Below are 19,582 nucleotides of genomic sequence, written 5' to 3'. Positions count from 1 at the left end.
TGTGGACATTAGGACCTGGCGACACAGCTCTGAATCCGCAGTGTTTCTGTTCATGAAAATAATCATGATCGCGATTGAAAATAGGGTGGAAGTAATAAAGCGATCGGAAAGAGGTGAAACGCCATCGGTCATTGGAAGAGCGTTAGGCTACAGTTGGTCAACGATCAGAGCAATTTTAATGGAGAATGTGAAAGGCCCTGCCCCAATGAAAGCTACAATTATTACTGAGCAATGCAGTGGTTAAATTATTGAAATATGTACGTTTCTTAAGTGTTTTATATGCATAGAAAGGTAAAATATGTACTATATACTAAGAAAAACATTTGACTAACTGACGCTAAATAATACCAGATGTACCTGTTCCAACTTTAAATCCGACTTAAAGACAGACTCAGGAATGGAACTCATTCATAACCTAGGGACTGACTGTACTCTTAAGTCATTTCTAGATTACTTGTAATACCTGATACAATATAAATGCTATGTAAATAGTTTGTTATACTGTATTGCTGAGGGAATAATGACAAGAAAAAATAGTCTGTATATGCTCAAGCAACGAGTGCTGGAGAGAGAACTTTCGGGTTTTCCCGATCCGCAGTTAGTTGAATCCGCGCATACGGAATCTGCGGATAAGGAGGGCCGACTGTACCCTTTTAAAAATATTTACAGCTCTGTGGTGACAAAAGCTCCGAATAACTTTTCTTTACATTGTAATGGTTGGCTTGGAGTTTTGTAGGGACAGCTAGGGACAGCTCAAATGCCATTTATAAATTTGTCGGTGACATTGCTGTTGTTGGCACAATTGCATATAAAATGAGGTGATGTACAGGAGTGAGTTTGGCTGATTGTTGTCGCAACAGCAACCTCATACTCAGTGTCAGGAAAATCGGGATTTGATTGTGAAATTCAGGAAGTGGAAGTTCAGGAGAATACACACCATTCCTCATTGATGGGTCACCTATGGAAAGGGTGAGCAGCTTCAAATTCCGTCTTAGGATTTATATTGGGACCACACATTGATGTAATCACAAAGAAAGGTGCTCTACTGCATTAGGAGTTTGAGGCAATTTGGCATATCACCAAAGAATCTCAAAGTTCTATACAATGGAGAGTATTCTGACAGGTTGCATCACCATCTGGTGTGAAGGCTGCAGTGCACGGACTGTAGAGGATTATAGACTACACCAGATCTATCATGGGCACAGTCCTTCTTACCAGTGAGGGCATTCTTCAAAAGGTTGTGCCTCGGGAAGGCAGAAGCCATCATTTAAGAACTTTTTTTTGTTACTACCCTCAGAGGGGGAAGATGCAGATTTTAAAGATTAGCTTTTAGTTTCCCTGAATCATTGGGAAAATAATGGAAAGTATTGTTGACAGTAGAACCAAATTCCATTGAACTTGCCAGTAGCCAGTTATCAGTGCCTGTTTCAATTTCTTCAGGAGCATTCTGTTCTAATCTTCTTGTAGCCTTAATAGAATAAACATGGAACAAAGTGCTGAGCTCCAGAGCTGAGTGAGCTTGTTTTCCTTTGGTCTAGAATAGCATTGGGAAAGTATGATAAATTTTTAAAAAAATGAGCAGCATGATCTCGGGCTACAGCTTTAGTGATCAGCACCTGCATATAGCATGCCCCAGATATTATTATGCCAGGGGCTAATATGTGGCAAGTAACGCTGTAGTTACTTGCCATTACTATTATCCATTCCAGATTCTATTCTTGGCAGCTATCCTTTTCCTGTCCATATGGCAACATATCCAAGTCAGTTCCGCTTCCTCTGCATTGTAAAATTGTTGATCTGGCAGCCAGTATGGGATAGGGCAGATAATCTTAAATACATTTGAGGAATGGTGTTGCTGTCGGAAAAAATACTGAAAGCATTCAGCAAATCAGGTAAAGCTATCCCATGAAAATTTCATGTTATTTGTGATACAATTGCCTATGTTTTCTAAATTTATTTGTTCCTTTATCTTCTAGTGATTTGTCATAATTGTTTAGCTCTATACTTATTATATCTAGTTCCTCGTAATAATACTGTGTAGCAACTTGCCACTCTTGAAGTTTAATGATCAGAGCCTTCGTTGTTTCTACATTTGCTGCTTTTAACAGCCTGGGGCGCACCATCTAGGCTTGACAATTTACTTACTTTGTGGTGCTTATACATATTTATCCATTGTTTTAGTGTGGGTCATCATATTTTGTGTTTGCCTAGATTATTAATTTGCCAACAAAGTGAGCAAGTGGCTTGTGTCTGCTTTTTCCTATTGAATTTAAATCTTGTCTTCAGTGATCATGCATTATTATAGCCTTTAGTGTCAAAGGGATGTGAAATTTCTCTCCCATTAAGTGCTTAACTAGGTTGAGGGGTAATAATCTATTTTTTTCTTTATTTGGAAGTTATGATTTGCTTAGCAGGATCAACTGTTCAAACCTGAAAACTGATTCTCCTCCATGGAACATTTTCGTCAGTTTTGTAGCCCATGTTTCATACTTTTAAGATTTCTTTGGTTTTTGAACTATCAAGTAACTAGTATGAATTTTTCCCTTAGAGATATCAGGAAAGGAGAAGTAGTGACAGATCTGATGGTGGTTACCATTCTGATGGCGACTACAGGGATACTGATCGGAATGACCTAAATAATGAGAGAGAAAGTAAAACTATTATGTTACGAGGACTTCCGCTATCTATAACAGAGGATGATGTAAGTCTTTTTATTCTCTTAATGCTTGTGTTGTGGCTGTGATTGATTCTTGCCTAAAAAAATAGAAGCAGAATTTTTTTTAAAAAGGAGTTTGGTAAGTAGATAAAAGCACGGGATTTGCAAAGTTTTAAGTTGTGAATGCTTTGAGCTTTTACAACTAATTTGCTCAAATCAAAAGTATATTAATTCTTTAAACAAACCGCATTGTCTATATTGCACATAGAAACAGAAAACAGCTTCGTAATTAGTGTCAGATACTGAATTTTGAGTGTAGGCCAATCTGAATGTCCTGAAATCCACACAGCAAGTCTTTTCAACAATCAGTGTCGATAAAGTGATCTCTATTTTCCCTTATTGTACTTCTGTTCATTAAAAAAATTCTTATCCAGATTACCTACCAATCATGTGCAGCTTTGTTAGCTAGTTAAGATTAATTCTGTATTGTTCACTTTCTTCATGAAGCTCTTCAGATAATATTTCTTGAGTATTAAACATTGTAAATTTATATTTAGAATTTTGTTGTCTAAAGGGTTCATGACATACTTAGTTTGTATTTGTTACTGTATACTGAAAGATATTTAGTGAAGTGATGATATACGTTAGATGGTTGTAGTTCTATCAATACTGGAAAGTATTTTGCATCTGATTATAAATGGGGAGTGGTGTATGAAAGAGAATTGGGATGATATTTAGCGTTATTGCAGTCTGGTATTTTATTTTCCTGACATTTGCTGAGCATTATGGGGCGAAGTAAGACTAATTGAGGTTTCAAGCTGCTTTACACAACCATTTTTGTCACAGATTTGGTTAATTATTTGTCTTGAGCTACATAATGCATTTTTTATTGACCCCCTAGACCCCATTGCTTTTTCTGCATTTGGTACAGTGTGTTTGGGTGCCTTCGCTTCCCATGTCTTCTATTCCCTGTACAGTCACAGTTCCACACTTAAAAGTGCAATTTGAATTGGTAGCTAGGATTCAGCTTAGAATTGTAATCATCTTTTTCTTGTCTAGATCCGGGCTGCTTTAGAACCTTATGATGGAGTTCAGCCAAGAGATGTGCGACTAATGAGGAGCAAAATGTCAGGTGAGATTTGTGTTTCCTGCTCCAGGTGTCCACCCTGCTTCCCTCGAAACAAAGAACATGCACTTGGCTTACCCAGTAGCTGAACAGTCAGAATTAGAACCCAGGAATTTGCCATGGCTGAGGAATGTGAAAAGCAGGATTGTTAATATAATTGAAAGCAAAATGTAACCCTGGACTCTGCAGTGATAGTAGCAGACACTGCATTTTTTTCCATAGTCAGTGTCATGGATTAAACATAAAAGCCCAGAATTAAAATACAGTCTCATCATTTCATAGCTGATGGAAGCAAAGTTGTATTTGCCAAAACATAATTTCAAAATTTATTTGTTGATTTTTTTTTACTTTACCTTTTAACATTTTAACAAACTTCCACTGCATTTTCTTCATGTGTTACGCACAAGAGTGGTGGTGTTATGTAATTTATAAAAATAAAATATTGTAAACAGGGTTGCAGGTGGGTACTGAAAATTAAATCTGTTTCCAATTTGTCACAGTCTGTATGGAAAATCCCTTTTGTTACAACTTTTGTTATTTTTATAGAGGTACTGTTACTCCTAGGCATTTTGCACTGTTCAGTTCCTTGTCATGGCAAAGAAAAGGACAAAGTAAGGTCGCACAGTCACTGCTTCACAAAATTGTAAATGGAGACGCTTTGAAGCAGGAGGGTGACATGAGAGATTCATCTGAGAATGGCTGCTTTAAAACCCATTGACTAACACAATCCCGTCTATATCTGAATGCTGTCTCTAGGTCAAAGCCGTGGTTTCGCCTTCGTGGAGTTTAATCACTTGCAGGACGCAACAAGATGGATGGAAGCCAATCAGGTTGCTTCATCACAAGTCTAGATTTCTTGGAGAGAGAAAAAAATAAGAAGGATCAAATTGTCTGTATTGAAAACTGATGTAAAGAGACACAACTGCTTTCCCCAAAACATGATTTTTTTTTTGGAGACTTCTGCATAAAATACTAAATGCTAAGGATTGATTACAAGTATAATCCATTTATAAGTAGAAACAACAGCTAGTGCAATGTTTCAAATGGCAGAGCATCAAAGACAGTGATGAAGTTAAGGGAATAGAGCAGTAATTAAATTTAAATGTATTTCCCTTCAGTTGATAGAAAACTTAGTTATTCACAGAGGATTTTAAAATTCAGTTTAATAAGACATTTACTTAATAAGCATAATGTCTTAATGTGTAATATTCTTGGGTGAACGGAGAACAGATTAATTTTTTTCATGACAAAGATTTTTGGATTTTATGGGGGTTACTTTTGGAAAATGTCTCGGATAATATGCTAAGCCATAATTCTGTTTCATCTTAGAAGTTGCTTGTGGGGCCCAAAGGCTTATTCATTTTATGATGTCTTAAATGCAGCAATGTAATTAAACAGTTGCTTTTTGCTCTATAGTGAGGCTTGAGCATTGTAAAAGAAATATGATTCTTGTGAGAGTAGCAATAATTTTTAAATACATAAATTCCCTACCAAGGAACCAGGAAATCAGATGACTTGATCCAAGATGCCTAGTGTCATTTGCTGGATGGTGAGGCCCAAGTGTACTTTTGCCCATGGAGTTTTAAGGACCAAACAGGGAAAATCAAGTTCTTATCCCAATGTTAGTATCACTATCCATACCATTATATTTTCTAACAAAATTGGTACAGTTTCCTGGTAATGGGCAATAGAAGCTTAAACCTTTAGTAATTATTTTAAAACCTAAAGTGATTGTTCATTTCTAAGTTACTACATTTTGTGCTTGTTATCAATTCTATGTATTTGTGCTTTATGCAGATTAAGTGTGTCAAAGGTTTTTTTAAATTAAAATACAAGTTGCTTTTCGGATGCACATGAGCAGCCTAAACAAGTATAATTACCAAGAAAATTACAGTGAGCATCAGAGTGTCAGGAACAAGCTTTGTTGGTAATCCTGAAATTATCTGAGGACTTTCTCAGTTTTGTTTTATTCAACATGCACTTTGTACCACTGCTGGGGGCAACTGAGTGATTCACTCTCTGGCCTCACTTACCTACTTTAAAATTAGTCCTCATTGTGCGTGTGAGAAATTAATACATCTTATTTATTGCCTGAGGTTGTCCTTTGTCTTGGTTGGATGTGTAGTTTTTATTTTAGAACATCTTTTCACATTTATGTATTGGCTTTAAGTTTTTATCTTTTTGAATAGTGTCTCCAAATAGCATTAATAATCAAGTACATTTTGCGTCTTCGAATCCGGCACTAAATGGATATGGATTTGCAGTAGTAAATTTCTCATAATTTTGAGTTGTTTGAAATGATACAAAGAGGGATATTGTTAGAAATTTAAAATTAGCACTTTAATTTTTGGATTTAAGTATATTACAGTGTTTAGGTGTACTCTTTCAGTGTCAAGTGAAGGAGGGCAGAAATGTTGCATTTTAAACAACAATGCACTGAAAGCAGTTTTGGCTCTCAACTCATCACCGTCTTATATCTTCCAGGTGTACTTGCGTGGAGCAATGTAAAGGTGATGAGCTGTGCATTGTAAAAGTTGGCTTATAGGTAGCCTGTTGTCTGTTTCAGTGACACTTCAGGTGGTGATGTACTGCTGTATCCCATTGTTGGGTTTTAATTTGTTGTCGGAATTTAGGTAACTATTGTTCATGCTGGTCAGGTTCTCTTATGCTTGTGTGACAAGTCTGTTGACATTGTTGGATGTATCAGAAGGAATGTTGGTAGTTGGCTAAGGTTAGTCGGTTTTCCGAGAATAACATGTAATCTTGGTGGACTGCAGACCTGCAATTGCAGCCCCAAGATCTTACCATCCTGTAGTATGATTAATAAGATGTCCCTGAGTTGGCTTTTTGAGGGAAGATAAGAGGATGGTGTTTGTGGACACCCGCCCTCTAATTGCAAGAATATTCTTCTATCCACTTTGCTCAGCTTGAATTTGCCACAAATGATTACTTTCTCTCTTTTAATTCATATTTTGTGGCTACTATGAAAAGAATTGACAGTAAGCACTTTGTCTTGCACTGGAACTTATGCCATCTGCAGTAACGGAGAATTAAATATCATCCAGAATAAGCATTAAAAAGTGACATTTACTGTTCTAGAAAACTTCATTTTATTTAACTAAATTTAGCCAACGAAGGCATTTTGTTCAGGATTAAGATCTGCAGTGAAGAAACATTCATCAAAGATGAAAAAATAACATGTTTACCCCATGAGTGTTTGCCTCTCAATCTTTCAAATATTTTAGTTTTTGTTGGTATTTCCAGACCTAATTGAAGGCCAAGGATGGATTGGCGAGGGTATTTGCTCTACATATACATAATTGAAGTAGTTTTTAGGTTTCTTATAAAATTAGTGTTTCATTGGTGCCGTTTGAGGCAGAGATAAATGATAGTTCTGAATTTTTTTAAAAATCAGTTGTCTATACTTGAAGTTTATAATCTGATTCTTGAAATTTGCTGTTGACACTTTGAAATGTTTCAGAAATTACAACTTGGTTTCAGGTGACGTTATGTTGTTAACTAACCAAAACTGTTATATAGCTTTGCAGACACTCATTTTGAAAGTACAGAGAGGTGTACAAGTTTAAGTGGAAATTGGATAGCACAGGATTTTTGATGGTATTAAATTTAATTAGCTCATTTATTTTTGACATTTCAGTTGCTATGATATGTTCGCTTGTGGAAAAACATCTTATCCACTGGGTTCCTGGCATGCATTATCTTATGATAGTCCAGTTTTAAGAATTGTTGAGAGTATTTGCTCTTCCTGACTCTGATTAAAAATAACTAGGACATATTCTGAAAATGCAATGTTATGTACTCTTTAAGTTCACATTTCAAAACTTGTGTTTTAATTAAAATTTGTAAATCCTTTGCACATCTAATTTTTAGCCATATGCTCATGGTGTTTCTGTTCAGTAACATCAGCTTTTCAGTAAAGGCAACAAACTTTTACTAAATCTAGGGCTTGTTTTCCTTCCGTTTTACTGCCAAGAACAAAACATGCAAATACCACTTTTATTGTAGTCCATATATAAGCTTCAAAGTACAGATAAATTCCAAAAACATGGGGGTGCATGATGATTTATAAATACAAAAAACTTGCTAATATAAAGGAAGAAATATCTGGACCAGAAAAACCAGATTTGAGCAGAATCCATCTCCATCACATAATGCTTCCTGACTTAGTTCAACTTCATGAGTTAGAAAATTCTATATCCATTACTGATACCAGATCTAATAGCAGATTCAGTTAAAATCAGTACATTCTAAAAATGGAGAAAGAGGATTTTCCTATTGCTAAACCATTTCTTAAATCTCTTCAATCTTGAAGCCTTAAATTAATTTTTTTCTCTGCAAGTATTAACGCATTAGGGTGTGTCTTACTGAAGACTACTTCTGATAAGTGCTTTTATTGGACAATTTGTGACTTGGCCTGCTTCCATCTTACTGAAGACTAGGATGGACTAAGTGTAGGTAACCTAGTCCCCTGATGTCCCTGTTCCCAATGCGTTATAAATGAATATGCATACTTTCATGCACTAATTCAGGAGAATATGCTCCCTTCCTACTCGTGTGCACTGCCATGGGAATAATTGATATTTTGTCTTGAAATAATACTAAATGATGATTTATTTTTTACAGAAACAACTGACTATACAGGACAAGTATGTCACCATGCATTACAGTAATCCACGTCCAAAGGCTTATGAAGATTGGCTTTGTGGCAAGGTATTTCAAATTCACACTACAAGGATGTAAAAGATATAGTGTGGTGGGGAATTTTATGAACGACATTTGAAAATGTGTTTGTTTATTTGGAGTATATCATTAGATCTACAAATTATGTCTTAATTAGTCTTCAAAAATATATTGTATAAAACCCATCATTAGTGTCAAGTTCTCTCTACTGTTATTTAACTTTTCTTTTAACCCCAGTAAATAATAGTAAATGGAAAGTGAAAGACTGTGTACTTTGACAACTTAGTATCATAATAAAATGTTGACTAAGTTAACTTCTGTTATTTTACTGACTTCATTTTATAAACTCAAACACAGTGTGGCATCTATAACTTCAAGAGGCGAGAAAAATGTTTCAAGTGTGGTGCTTCAAAGTCAGGTAAGGAAATACTATAGGTTGACCTCTTCACTGTTGTTAAGCTCTAATTTTATTTTATTTAAAGAGATGGTGCTTTTTGCAGTGGTCCAAATACGTGTTTGTTATGGCATGGGGCTGAATTTCCTATTATCAATTTTCTCACATGTTGTTAATGTCCCTCTGATTTCACATTTGAAGTGAAATTTACTGTGACTCAGCTTCAAAAATAGTGGATAGATAATACTACTCAGAGAATGCATATTATCTTGGGGGATCTTAGAGAGGCAGTTTTCAATAAGAAGGCTTGGTGTGCAGGAGCCCATGAGGTCACGAAGAGTCGTTCTCGACTTAAAACTTGTGTTTTAATATAAATTTGTAAATCTTTGCGCATCTAATTCTTAGTCATATGAGGACTTAACAACAACAACAAAGCTTCTGACTCCCATTCCTTCTTTGTTGTTGATTTCTCCCGTTACTTCTGGAAGCACATTTGATTTGTCAAAGGGTCTTGACCTGAAACATCCACTTTCTATAGATGCTGAGTTCCTCCAGTATTTGTGTGTGCTACTCTGGATTTCCAGCATCTGCAGAATCTTTTGTGTTTTTGATTTGTCAAGTCTTCTGCCTTTGACACACAATCTCTAGATGGTGTGCCATCTGCAATCCGATTGTCTTAACGTCTCCACTGTCTCCTTTCTCCCATTCCTTGTATTTGTTCATTTTTGATGTTCTGACCTTTTTCTAGTCAATTCATAAGAAGTGTAGACAAAGAACATATTAGTCCAATTAATGTTGACTTTAGCTTACTTCACACGAATGACAGAGCTATATCCAAACGTATTTCCAATGTGAAGACTTCCCTTTTTGTAGTAGTTTAAAAAAAATGATTACCTGAGAGGTTGCATTTGGCCCATGTAGAGTTTACCCCACTGGTATAATTGATTGACACTGCTGAGTTCACAAACTTATGTGCAAATTTTCAATAATGTAAAATACCTTTTATTTTCTTTTGCTCAGAGTCGGAACAGGATCAGCAGTCTGCATCTGTGGAAGTTCAACAGACACCTGATTACTACAGTGATAGTACGTTAAAGTAGTTTTCTGTCCACTTTCTGTGGTTTGTTAAAGAATATTTCCATAAGGCACAATTAGTTTCATGGTAAATGCTGAAGTTTAAGATTTGCAATTTGTTTTTAGAATAGTTTTCCGGTAACATTGTTAAGAGATAAGGTGATATGGTGGAATTACTGAGAGCCAGTTAGAGGGAGAAAAGTCTAGTGTAGTCTGAGCAGCATCATGGGAAATTGTCTTTTTGGAAAAATGTTTTGTTTATGTTGTGTAAATGTCCATCAGATTTACAAAATTGTCATTTCCTTTGAAACAGCTGTCATCTTAAGAAATATCGGCTCCCACACCTCTGTGGAGTCCATCTTAAGTGCTCTATCACCATATGCTACATTGGCTCTCTCCAATATCCGGCTGATTAAGGACAAGCAGACCCAATTAAACAGGGGCTTTGCATTTGTGCAGCTAGCTTCTATTGTGGTGAGTTTTAGTCAGTACTAAATTTTAGTCATATATTTGTTATAAAGAACATCTAGTACTGAATTTAGTTTTTTTGTCATCTTAAATGTGGAATGATTTTTAAACTGGTTGGGTGATAGACTCAAAGAAAGCTATCAAAATGTAATTTATAATGTTTGGTACAAAGTGACCTATTATCTTTGAAGAAATCTTTCTGAATGTAATTATTGAGGAGTATTTGAATGGAGAAGTTAATGCTCAAGTCAGGTAATATAATAATTACACTGCACTCAATTTTCCATTTTGCTTACCAGTTGCAAATTAATAAACTTCCCCTGATATTAAATAAGAGCTTTGGGAATGTGCACAGCAGGAACTGAAGAAACTTTTTTTCTTTCCTGTGAATGTGTAATTTTCATGCCATCATGCAATAATCACAGTTCATAATGATTCCTGCACTTGGTAGGTAAGAGGTGGAGTTACATCTTTAGAAAGAAGTGACGTAGGGTCAGACAATGTCAAATCTTTGTGGGTGGAGTTAAGAAACTGCAAGGAAATCATATATAGGTATCCAAGCAGCAAAGATGTGGGATTGAGATTGCAAAGGGCATGTAATAAGGATACTGTCCTAATTGTAATGGGAGACATGTAAGGTGATATGCAGTTTGGTGTTGGATCGCAAGACAGGGAATTTGTTGAATGCCTACAAGATGGCTTTTTACAGCAGCTTGTGCTTGAGGCTTCTAGTGGAAAGGCTATCTTGGGTGTTGTTTATAGCCCAGATTTTATTAGCTTAAGGAACCCTTAGGAGTCCGTGATCATAATATGATTGAATTCATACTGCAGTTTGAGAGGGAGAAGCACAAGTCACATGTGTTGCAATGGAATCAAAGGAATTGCAGAGACATGAGAGCGGAGCTTGTCCAGGTGGATTGGAGGGGGTGATGGCAAAACAGAGGTAGCTGAACTTACTGGAAATAGTTCACAAGGCTCAGGATAACTATGTCCCACAGAAGAAGTTCTCAAGTGGCAAGGCTGGGCAACCATGGCTAACAAATGAGTTAAGGACTGCATAAAAGCCGAGGAAAGGGCATATAAGGTAACAAAAGTGAGTGGGAAGTTGACAGGCAGACATACTTTATTGATCCCGAGGGAAATTGGGTTTTGTTACAGCTGCACCAACCAAGAATAGTGTAGAAAAATAGCAATGTAAAACCATAAATAATTAAATAATAGTAAGTTAATCATGCCAAGTGGAAATAAGTCCAGGACCAGCCTATTGGCTCGGGGTATCTGACACTCCAAGGGAGGAGTTCTAAAGTTTGATGGCCACAGGCAGGAATGACTTCCTATGGCGCTCAGTGTTGCATCTCGGTGGAATGAGTCTCTGGCTGAATGTACTCCTGTGCCTAACCAGTGCATTATGGAGTGGATGGGAGTCATTGTCCAAGATGGCATTTTCAGAGACCATTGTCAGAGTGTCCAGTTCCACCCCAATAACATCACTGGCCTTACGAATGAGTTTGTTGATTCTGTTGGTGTCTGCTACCCTCAGCCGGCTGCCCCAGCGCATAACAGCAGACATGATAGCGCTGGCCACACAGACTCGTAGAACATCCTCAGCATTGTCCGGCAGATGTTAAAGGACCTCAGTCTCCTCAGGAAATAGAGACGGCTCTGACCCTTCTTGTAGACAGCCTCAGTGTTCTTTGACCAGTCCAGTTTTTTGTGAATTTGTATCCCCAGGTATTTGTAATCCTCCACCATGTCCACACTGACCCCTTGGATGGAAACAGGGGTCACCGGTGCCTTAGCCCTCCTCAGGTCCACTACCAGCTCCTTAGTCTTTTTCACATTAAGCTGCAGATGATTCTGCTTGCACCATCTGACAAAGTTTCCCACCGTAGCCCTGTACTCAGCCTCATCTCCCTTGCTGATGCACTCAACTATGGCCGAGTCATCAGAAAACTTCTGAAGATGGCAAGACTCTGTGCAGTAGTTGAAGTCCGAGGTGTAGATGGTGAAGAGAAAGGGAGACAGGCTCCCTTGGAGTCCCAGTGCTGCTGATCACTCTGTCTGATACACAGTGTTGCAAGTGCACGTACTGTGGTCTGCCAGTCAGGTAATCAATAATCCATGACACTGGGGAAGCATCCACTTGCATCACTGTCAACTTCTCACCCAGCAGAGCAGGGCGAATGGTGTTGAACGCACTGGAGAAGTCAAAAAACATGACTCTCACAGTGCTCGCTGGCTTGTCCAGGTGGGTGTAGACATGGTTCAGCAGGTAGACAATGGCATCCTCAACTCCTAATCAGGGCTGATAGGCGAATTGGAGGGGGTCTAAGTGGATGATTGGGAAGCTTTTAAAATCCAACAAAAGGCAACTAAAAAAGCTGTAAGAACAGAAAAGGTGAAATATGAGGGCTAAAGCAGGATACTAAAAGTTTTTTTCAGTTATATAAAGAAAAAGGGGAATAATGGGGGACCAAGAAATGGCAGATTACCTTAAGTACTTTGCTTCAGTTTTTACTGTGGTAGACACTAGTGTGCCAGAGATTGGTGAATGTCAGGGAGCAGGAGTAAGTGCTGTTGCTATTACAAATGAAAAACTGCAGCACAAACTAATAGATCTTAAGGTGGATAAGTCACCTGGACCAGAATGATTTCTGTAAATGAAAATCTTGCCTAATAAACCTATTAGATTTCTTTGAGGAACTAACAAACAATGTGGACAAAAGAGAGGCTGTGGATGCCATTTACAGGTGGCCCCCGCTTTTCGAATGTTCGATTTAGGACAACTGGCTGTTACAAAAGACTTAGATTAGTACCTGTTTTCACTAACCAAAGAGGATTTTCTCTTTTACGAAAAAAAGACGTCTGCTTTATACGTGTGTTGACCCCGAGAAAGACTACAATGACCATGAAGCCTTGTGCGGGCAGTTGTTTGTGCATGCATGTACATGCGTAGACGTGTACGCACGCACGCATGTGTGTACGTGCTGATTTTTTTTTTCCAAATTGATTTTGGTTCACTGCCTTCCCGAGTTTGATAAGTGAAACTACACCGTACCTACAATAGTTCTACTTTATATAGGGTGCAAATTTATTATATCATTCCTGCTTTTACTATATGTTAGTGTTATTTTAGGTTTTGTGTTATTTGCTTTGATTTGGTAGGTTATTTTTTTTGGGTCTGGGAATGCTCAAAAATTTTTCCCATATAAATTAATGGTAATTGCTTCTTCGCTTTATGACATTTCGGATTACAAACTGCCTTTGGATTGCGGGGGATCCTGTACTTAGATTTGATAAGGTGCCTCACATGAGGCTGCTTATCAAGATAAAATCTTAGCGTGTTACAAGAAAATTACTGGCATGGATAGAGAGATGGCTGACAGGCAGGAGACAGTGAATGGGAATAAGAGTTGGGGCATTTTTGGTTGGCTGCTAGTGGTGTTCCTCAGGGGTCCGTTTTGGGACCACTACTTTTCACATTGTTTGTCAATGAGCTAGATAGTGGAATTGATGGCTTTGTGCAAAGTTTGCTAATGACATGAAGATAGGTGAAGGAGTAGGTAGTGCTAAGGAAGCAATGTGATTGCGGTAAGATGAATTAGAAGAATGGGCAAAAATGTGGCAGGTGGAATACAGTGTTGGGAGATGTATGATAATGCAGTTATGGTGAGAAAATTCAAACATCAGATGCAAAAGGATTTGGGAATCCTTGTGCAAGACTCCCAGAAGGTTAATTCACAGACTGAGTCTGTAGTAAAGAAGTTGAATACAATGTTTGCATTTATTCTAAGGGGAATAGAATATAAGAAAAAAGGAGATAATGTTGAAGCTTTAAAAGACAGTAGTCATGTTGCACTTGGAGTATTGTCAAAAGATGTGCTCTCATTGGAGAGAGTCCAGAGGAGATTCACGAGGGTGATTCTGGGATGAAGGATATGGTGAGAGGGCAGGTATATGGAGTTGAATAGAATTCGGGATTAGCCGTGATAAAATGACGGAGTGGACTTGATGGGTTGAATGGCCTAATTCTGCTCCTATGTTTTATGGTTCTGTAAAGCACTTACAGCTACTAGAAACTATGCAAATGGATGCCACCTTCATTGCATGTGTGAAAATGGACTGGAACTGTTATGAACAGAATGATTTTATAGAAAATATATATTTCTTTGAGCAGATAATATTTTTGACAACTTTTTAGTTTTTTGATTAAATATAGATTAGATTTAATTTGTAAAACAGATTGAAGCTAGCTGATGAAAGTGTTCTTGAATTAGCCCAAAATGGTACTGATAAAGGAAGGGTACTGCATACATACTAAGGGATATTACTTCTTTTGAAACTAAAATGAGCAACATTTTCATTTAATGAGCTGCAGTGGACATCAGGAGAAAGCATTTATACTGGCTACAAGTTGACCACCTGTTGTCTTCCTTTATAACCTTTACAGGAGGCATCTCAGCTTCTTCAGATCTTGCAGTCCTTGCAGCCACCTCTAAGCGTTGATGGCAAAACTATTGGCGTTGATTTTGCAAAGAGTGCCAGGAAGTAAGTAACTGAACTAAAGCTAAACTTGTTTCCTGACTGCCATTGACACCATTGCAGCACACAATTCCTTCAGCTAGAGATTTTGAGTTGAGAAATCTGATCCCAGGTTTCTGCCTGTGCTGCTTTGGATCATTTTGTTTGAAGATTGAGGATTCTGGGGAGGCTTGAAATAATTTTTAAATCCAATCTTGTTTCCACATCTTTGTACCACCAACTGAAATCATTGACTGAGAGCTTAGGTTGGAACTTTTTGCCAAGTTTTAGGGTAGCAGTCCCAGTGACCTTACTTGCCTTCTTAATGGGCTTTACTCCATGCTTTCCTTTAGGACTTCGGTGCATATTGACATTTGAAATCCTAGGAAATTCCCAGCTCAGTTTCTCAGCCTGTCACTATGTGGAGTTACAGTCTGAGATTTGATTTTTAAGGTTCCACACGGTAGGCTTGTTCAGAAGGCATGGGATCCAGGGAAGTTTGGCCAGGTGGATTCAGAATTGGCTTGCAGCAGAAAGCAGAGGGTTGTGGTGGAGGGAGTACATTTGGATTGGAGGGTTGTGACTACTGGTGTCCCACAAGGATCTGTTCTGGGACATCTACTTTCAGTGATTTTTTTTAATGACCTGGATGTGCGGGGTAGAAGGATGGGTTGGCAAGTTTGCAGACAACACAAAGGTTGGTGGTGGTGTGGATAGTGTAGAGGATTTTCGAAGATTGCAGAGAGACATTGGTAGGATGCAGAAGTGGGCTGAGAAGTGGCAGATGGAGTTCAACACGGAGAAGTGTGAGGTGGCACACTTTGGAAGGACAAACTCCAAGGCAGAGTACAAAGTAAATGGCAGGATACTTGGTAGTGTGGAGGAGCAGAGGGATCTGGGGGGTACATGTCCACAGATCCCTGAAAGTTGCCTGACAGGTAGATAGGGTAGTTAAGAAAGCTTATCGGGTGTTAGCTTTCATAAGTTGAGGGGTAGAGTTTAAGAGTCGCGAGGTATTGATGCAGCTCTATAAAACTCTGGTTAGGCCACACTTGGAGTACTGTGTCCAGTTCTGGTCACCTCACTATAGGAAGGATGTGGAAGCATTGGAAAAGGTACAGAGGAGATTTACCAGGATGCTGTCTGGTTTAGAAAGTATGGATTATGATCAGAGATTAAGGGAGCTAGGGCTTTACTCTTTGGAGAAAAGGAGGATGAGAGGAGACATGATAGAGATATACAAGATATTAAGAGGAATAGATAGAATGGAGAGCCAGTACCTCTTCCCCAAGGCACCACTGCTCAATACACGAGGACGTCTTTAAGGTAAGGGGTGGAAAGTTCAAGGGGGATATTAGAGGAAGGTTTTTCACTCAGAGTAGTTGGTGCGTGGAATGCACTGCCTGAATCAGTTTTGGAGGCAGGTATACTAGTGGAATTTCAGGTGGGAGGTTATATAGGAGGCAGGGTATAAGGGTCGGCACAATATTGTGGGCTGAAGGGCCTGTACTGTGCTGTGCTATTCTATGTCAATGTTCTATATGTACCCTTAACCAGCAGTTGGGACAAAAGCACAACAGCAGAACTTGATTTAATTTGTCTTACTTCCTTTTTTTCATTTTTATTGTCAGAACATTTCATGTTGGCCTCATCTAACAATCTACTCAGTTACTGTGTTATTCAGATGAAGCTTTCCGTTCAGTTCCAAGGTCACTTGGTCATTCTGATTTAGCACACTTTGTACGTATAGTATAGAACACTGTCTGAAAGATGGCTAATTAGTTCATGTTCAGTCATTTATGAGCTTGGATTTGATTTGGGTCAAAATTTAATGACAATGTAGTTTAATTTGAATTGGTAATGGTCAGTTTGCTTTTCTATTCAGAGATTTGTTTCTTGGTGATGGAAATCGGATCAATGCTATGACTGTTGCAAGTACAGCTATTGCTGCAGCTCAGTGGTCATCAAGTCAGGTAAAACCATATGGTTTTAGGTAGATGTATACTGTAAACTTAATTCTTTGGGGATTTTCTCCAGTTTATTTACTGAAACTATGGAGAACAATGAAAAAGACAAATTAATAGAGTGAAATGGGAAATGGCAATTCATTTGTGAATAAATTAGCTTTCATATTAAAGTAGTTATGTAATAATGACAAAGTTTGTAAAGTACTCAAGTTCTGACCAAGTATCTGAAATTTAAAAAAAAAGTTTTAAGTGAGAGAGGTTAGTGAATTTTGCATACCCAAGTGAGCTTCAGACTTGCTATCCCTTGAAAGGGAAGTCAGGAATTACATCACACTACAGGTAGTCCCCGAGTTACAAACATCCGACTTACGGACAACTCGTACTTACGAACCGAGGAAGGAGAACGCCGTCTGCCATTTTAAGTCAGATCGTGAAGCTGTCCGCCATTTTAAGTTGTTGCCGTTGACACTGTGTTGAGTGTTTAACTTTGTATTTGGCTTAAATTTTTCTCACTAAGATTCACCCTGACCCCCCCCCCCCCGGTCGGCTGGTGGCGCAGTGAGATCAGTGCTGGGCTGGAGAACGGAGTTTCACGAGTTCCATCCAGTGATAGACCGTTCCTGTGCCGGGTTGATGTCGATCCAGAGACTCTGGTACCATCTGTGCTGGGTTGATGTCGAGCTTGCAACTCGCCCTTGTAAAAAAAATCACTGCCACCTCCAGTTTAAATTCCCACACGGAATATTGTGGATGATCAGACACCGACACCCAAACCCAGCACAGCTCCCACTTGTCCCATTTAGCCTGTCTCAATGCGGTGGTCCTTAGGACCCAGCTGACCTCGGGAGCCGACAAAGCTCGGGAGCTGCCGCCCGCAGTGTTTCTGTTCCATTGACGGGAAATGATCATGATTGAAAATAAAGTGGAAATAATAAAGCGTTTGGCAAGGGGTGAAATGCCATCGGTCATTGGAAAAGCATTAGGCTACAGTCTGTCAACGATCGGAACAATTTTTAAGGATAATGGATAAAGTGAGAGTAATGAAGCCTTTGGAAAGGCGCTCCCCTGATGAAAGCTACAATTATTATTAAGCAACGCAGTGGTTTAATTATTGGAATACATACGTTTAAGTATTTTATATGCATAGAAGGGTAAAATATATACTATATACTAAGACAAACGTTTGACTGACGCTAAATAATACCGGATGTACTTGTTCCGACTTCTGTACAAATCCGACTTAAAGACGGACTCAGGAATGCAACTCGTACGTAACCCGGGGACTGCCTGTAATCTGATTTTGTTCATTCTGGTGGTTAAATTTGGAGCACTTTAGTATATTTATTGCTGATAATATACAGTCTGAAACAGCTTTAAGTAATTCTTTCTCTAGAGGGTTTTTGAGTTTCTTTACGGAATCCTTTCCCCTAGCTATCTGTAGATTGGAGGGAAGCATTCCAAAACGTTTGACCTTTTTATAATACATTTTGGTTTAATTTTCTACTGTTGAACTAGTCATTGCATGGTGGCTTAATGTGGCTGTAAATGTTCATTTGTACTGTAGGTAATTTTTACTTTTTCATTATTTTAAATCTCTTCTGCTTCCCTTCTGTAAGTCTCAACAAAATTCAGATCCAGTGAACCAGGATTACAGCTACCTCCCACAGTCTGGCCCAGACAACTACGGTCAGCATTATGCACAGGTTGGTAATTAATTGAGGGACAATATAAATGCACAGTTTAAAATTTTGTAGCAGCTTTGAGAGTCAAGTATATCAATCACTACAGTATTAAATCAGATGCTAAACTTGTACACTCTGAAGTCAAATGCCAGAAAGTTAATATGTTAAATGCTCTTTCGAGGATCAAGTTGATATGTATGACGGCATATATTAACTATAGTGATAGAATCCATGTAAAGTTGATTATTTCTCTGAAATGTTTAAAGTTTGTTGTAAACCTGGCAATTAATTTTTCTATTAAGTAGCCTTATGAATGATAACACATTTTTAAATACTTTGCATATAGCATTGAATAATCAGTTCTCGCTGTGAAATCATTCCTACTGCCTGCCTCTAATGAATCAATAACGTTAAAGTTGTTATCTGGAAAGGATGCACTATTTATGACAACAAAAATGTTTACTTTCTTAAAAGTAAAGCAGAATCTAATAGCTTATTGTATAATTATATTATTATTACTTTTATTATTAGTATATTATTATTACTGCAGCATGTGGGAAATCAGGGATACTTCCAGTGTCCCTGACGACTATGTGTGCAGGATGTGTGTCCAACTGCAGCTTCTGGCAGACCGCATTGAGCGTCTGGAGCTGCAATTGGATTCATACTGGAGCATCTGCGATGCCGAGAAAGTCGTGAATAGCACGTTCAGTGAGTTGGCCACACCGCAGGTAAAGGCTACACAGGCAGAAAGGGAATGGGTGGCCACTAGACAGCGTAGCAGTAGGCAGGTAGTGCAGGAGTCCCCTGGGGTCATCTCCCTCCTAAACAGATATACTGTTTTGGGTACTGTTGGGGGAGATGTCTCATCAGGGGAAGGCAACAGCAGCCGAGTTCATTGCACCATGGGTGGCTCTGCGGCACAGGAGGGAAGGAAAAGGAGTGGTAGAGCTATAGTGATAGGGGATTCGATTGTAAGGGGAATAGATAGGA

General features: G+C 38.4%; 1 protein-coding gene across 3 annotated transcripts in view; it reads left to right on the top strand.

Annotated features, from left to right (window-relative positions):
- Nucleotides 1–19,582, top strand: part of LOC132378092 (RNA-binding protein 5-like) — a 46,637-nt gene that overhangs the window by 11,089 nt on the left and 15,966 nt on the right. For all 3 annotated transcript variants that reach the window (XM_059944840.1, XM_059944841.1, XM_059944842.1), the window contains exons 4-13: nt 2,549–2,701; nt 3,716–3,788; nt 4,539–4,612; nt 8,427–8,513; nt 8,841–8,901; nt 9,898–9,963; nt 10,265–10,425; nt 14,870–14,967; nt 16,826–16,913; nt 18,524–18,610. In XM_059944840.1, coding sequence (XP_059800823.1) covers nt 2,549–2,701; nt 3,716–3,788; nt 4,539–4,612; nt 8,427–8,513; nt 8,841–8,901; nt 9,898–9,963; nt 10,265–10,425; nt 14,870–14,967; nt 16,826–16,913; nt 18,524–18,610 — 948 coding nt within the window. The remainder of the gene's footprint in view (nt 1–2,548; nt 2,702–3,715; nt 3,789–4,538; nt 4,613–8,426; nt 8,514–8,840; nt 8,902–9,897; nt 9,964–10,264; nt 10,426–14,869; nt 14,968–16,825; nt 16,914–18,523; nt 18,611–19,582) is intronic.

Source organism: Hypanus sabinus, chromosome 19, assembly GCF_030144855.1.
Source record: "Hypanus sabinus isolate sHypSab1 chromosome 19, sHypSab1.hap1, whole genome shotgun sequence".
Classification (NCBI taxonomy): domain Eukaryota; kingdom Metazoa; phylum Chordata; class Chondrichthyes; order Myliobatiformes; family Dasyatidae; genus Hypanus; species Hypanus sabinus.
The sequence above is the reverse complement of the archived record's forward strand: the minus strand, read 5'-3'. Positions and strand labels throughout refer to the sequence as shown.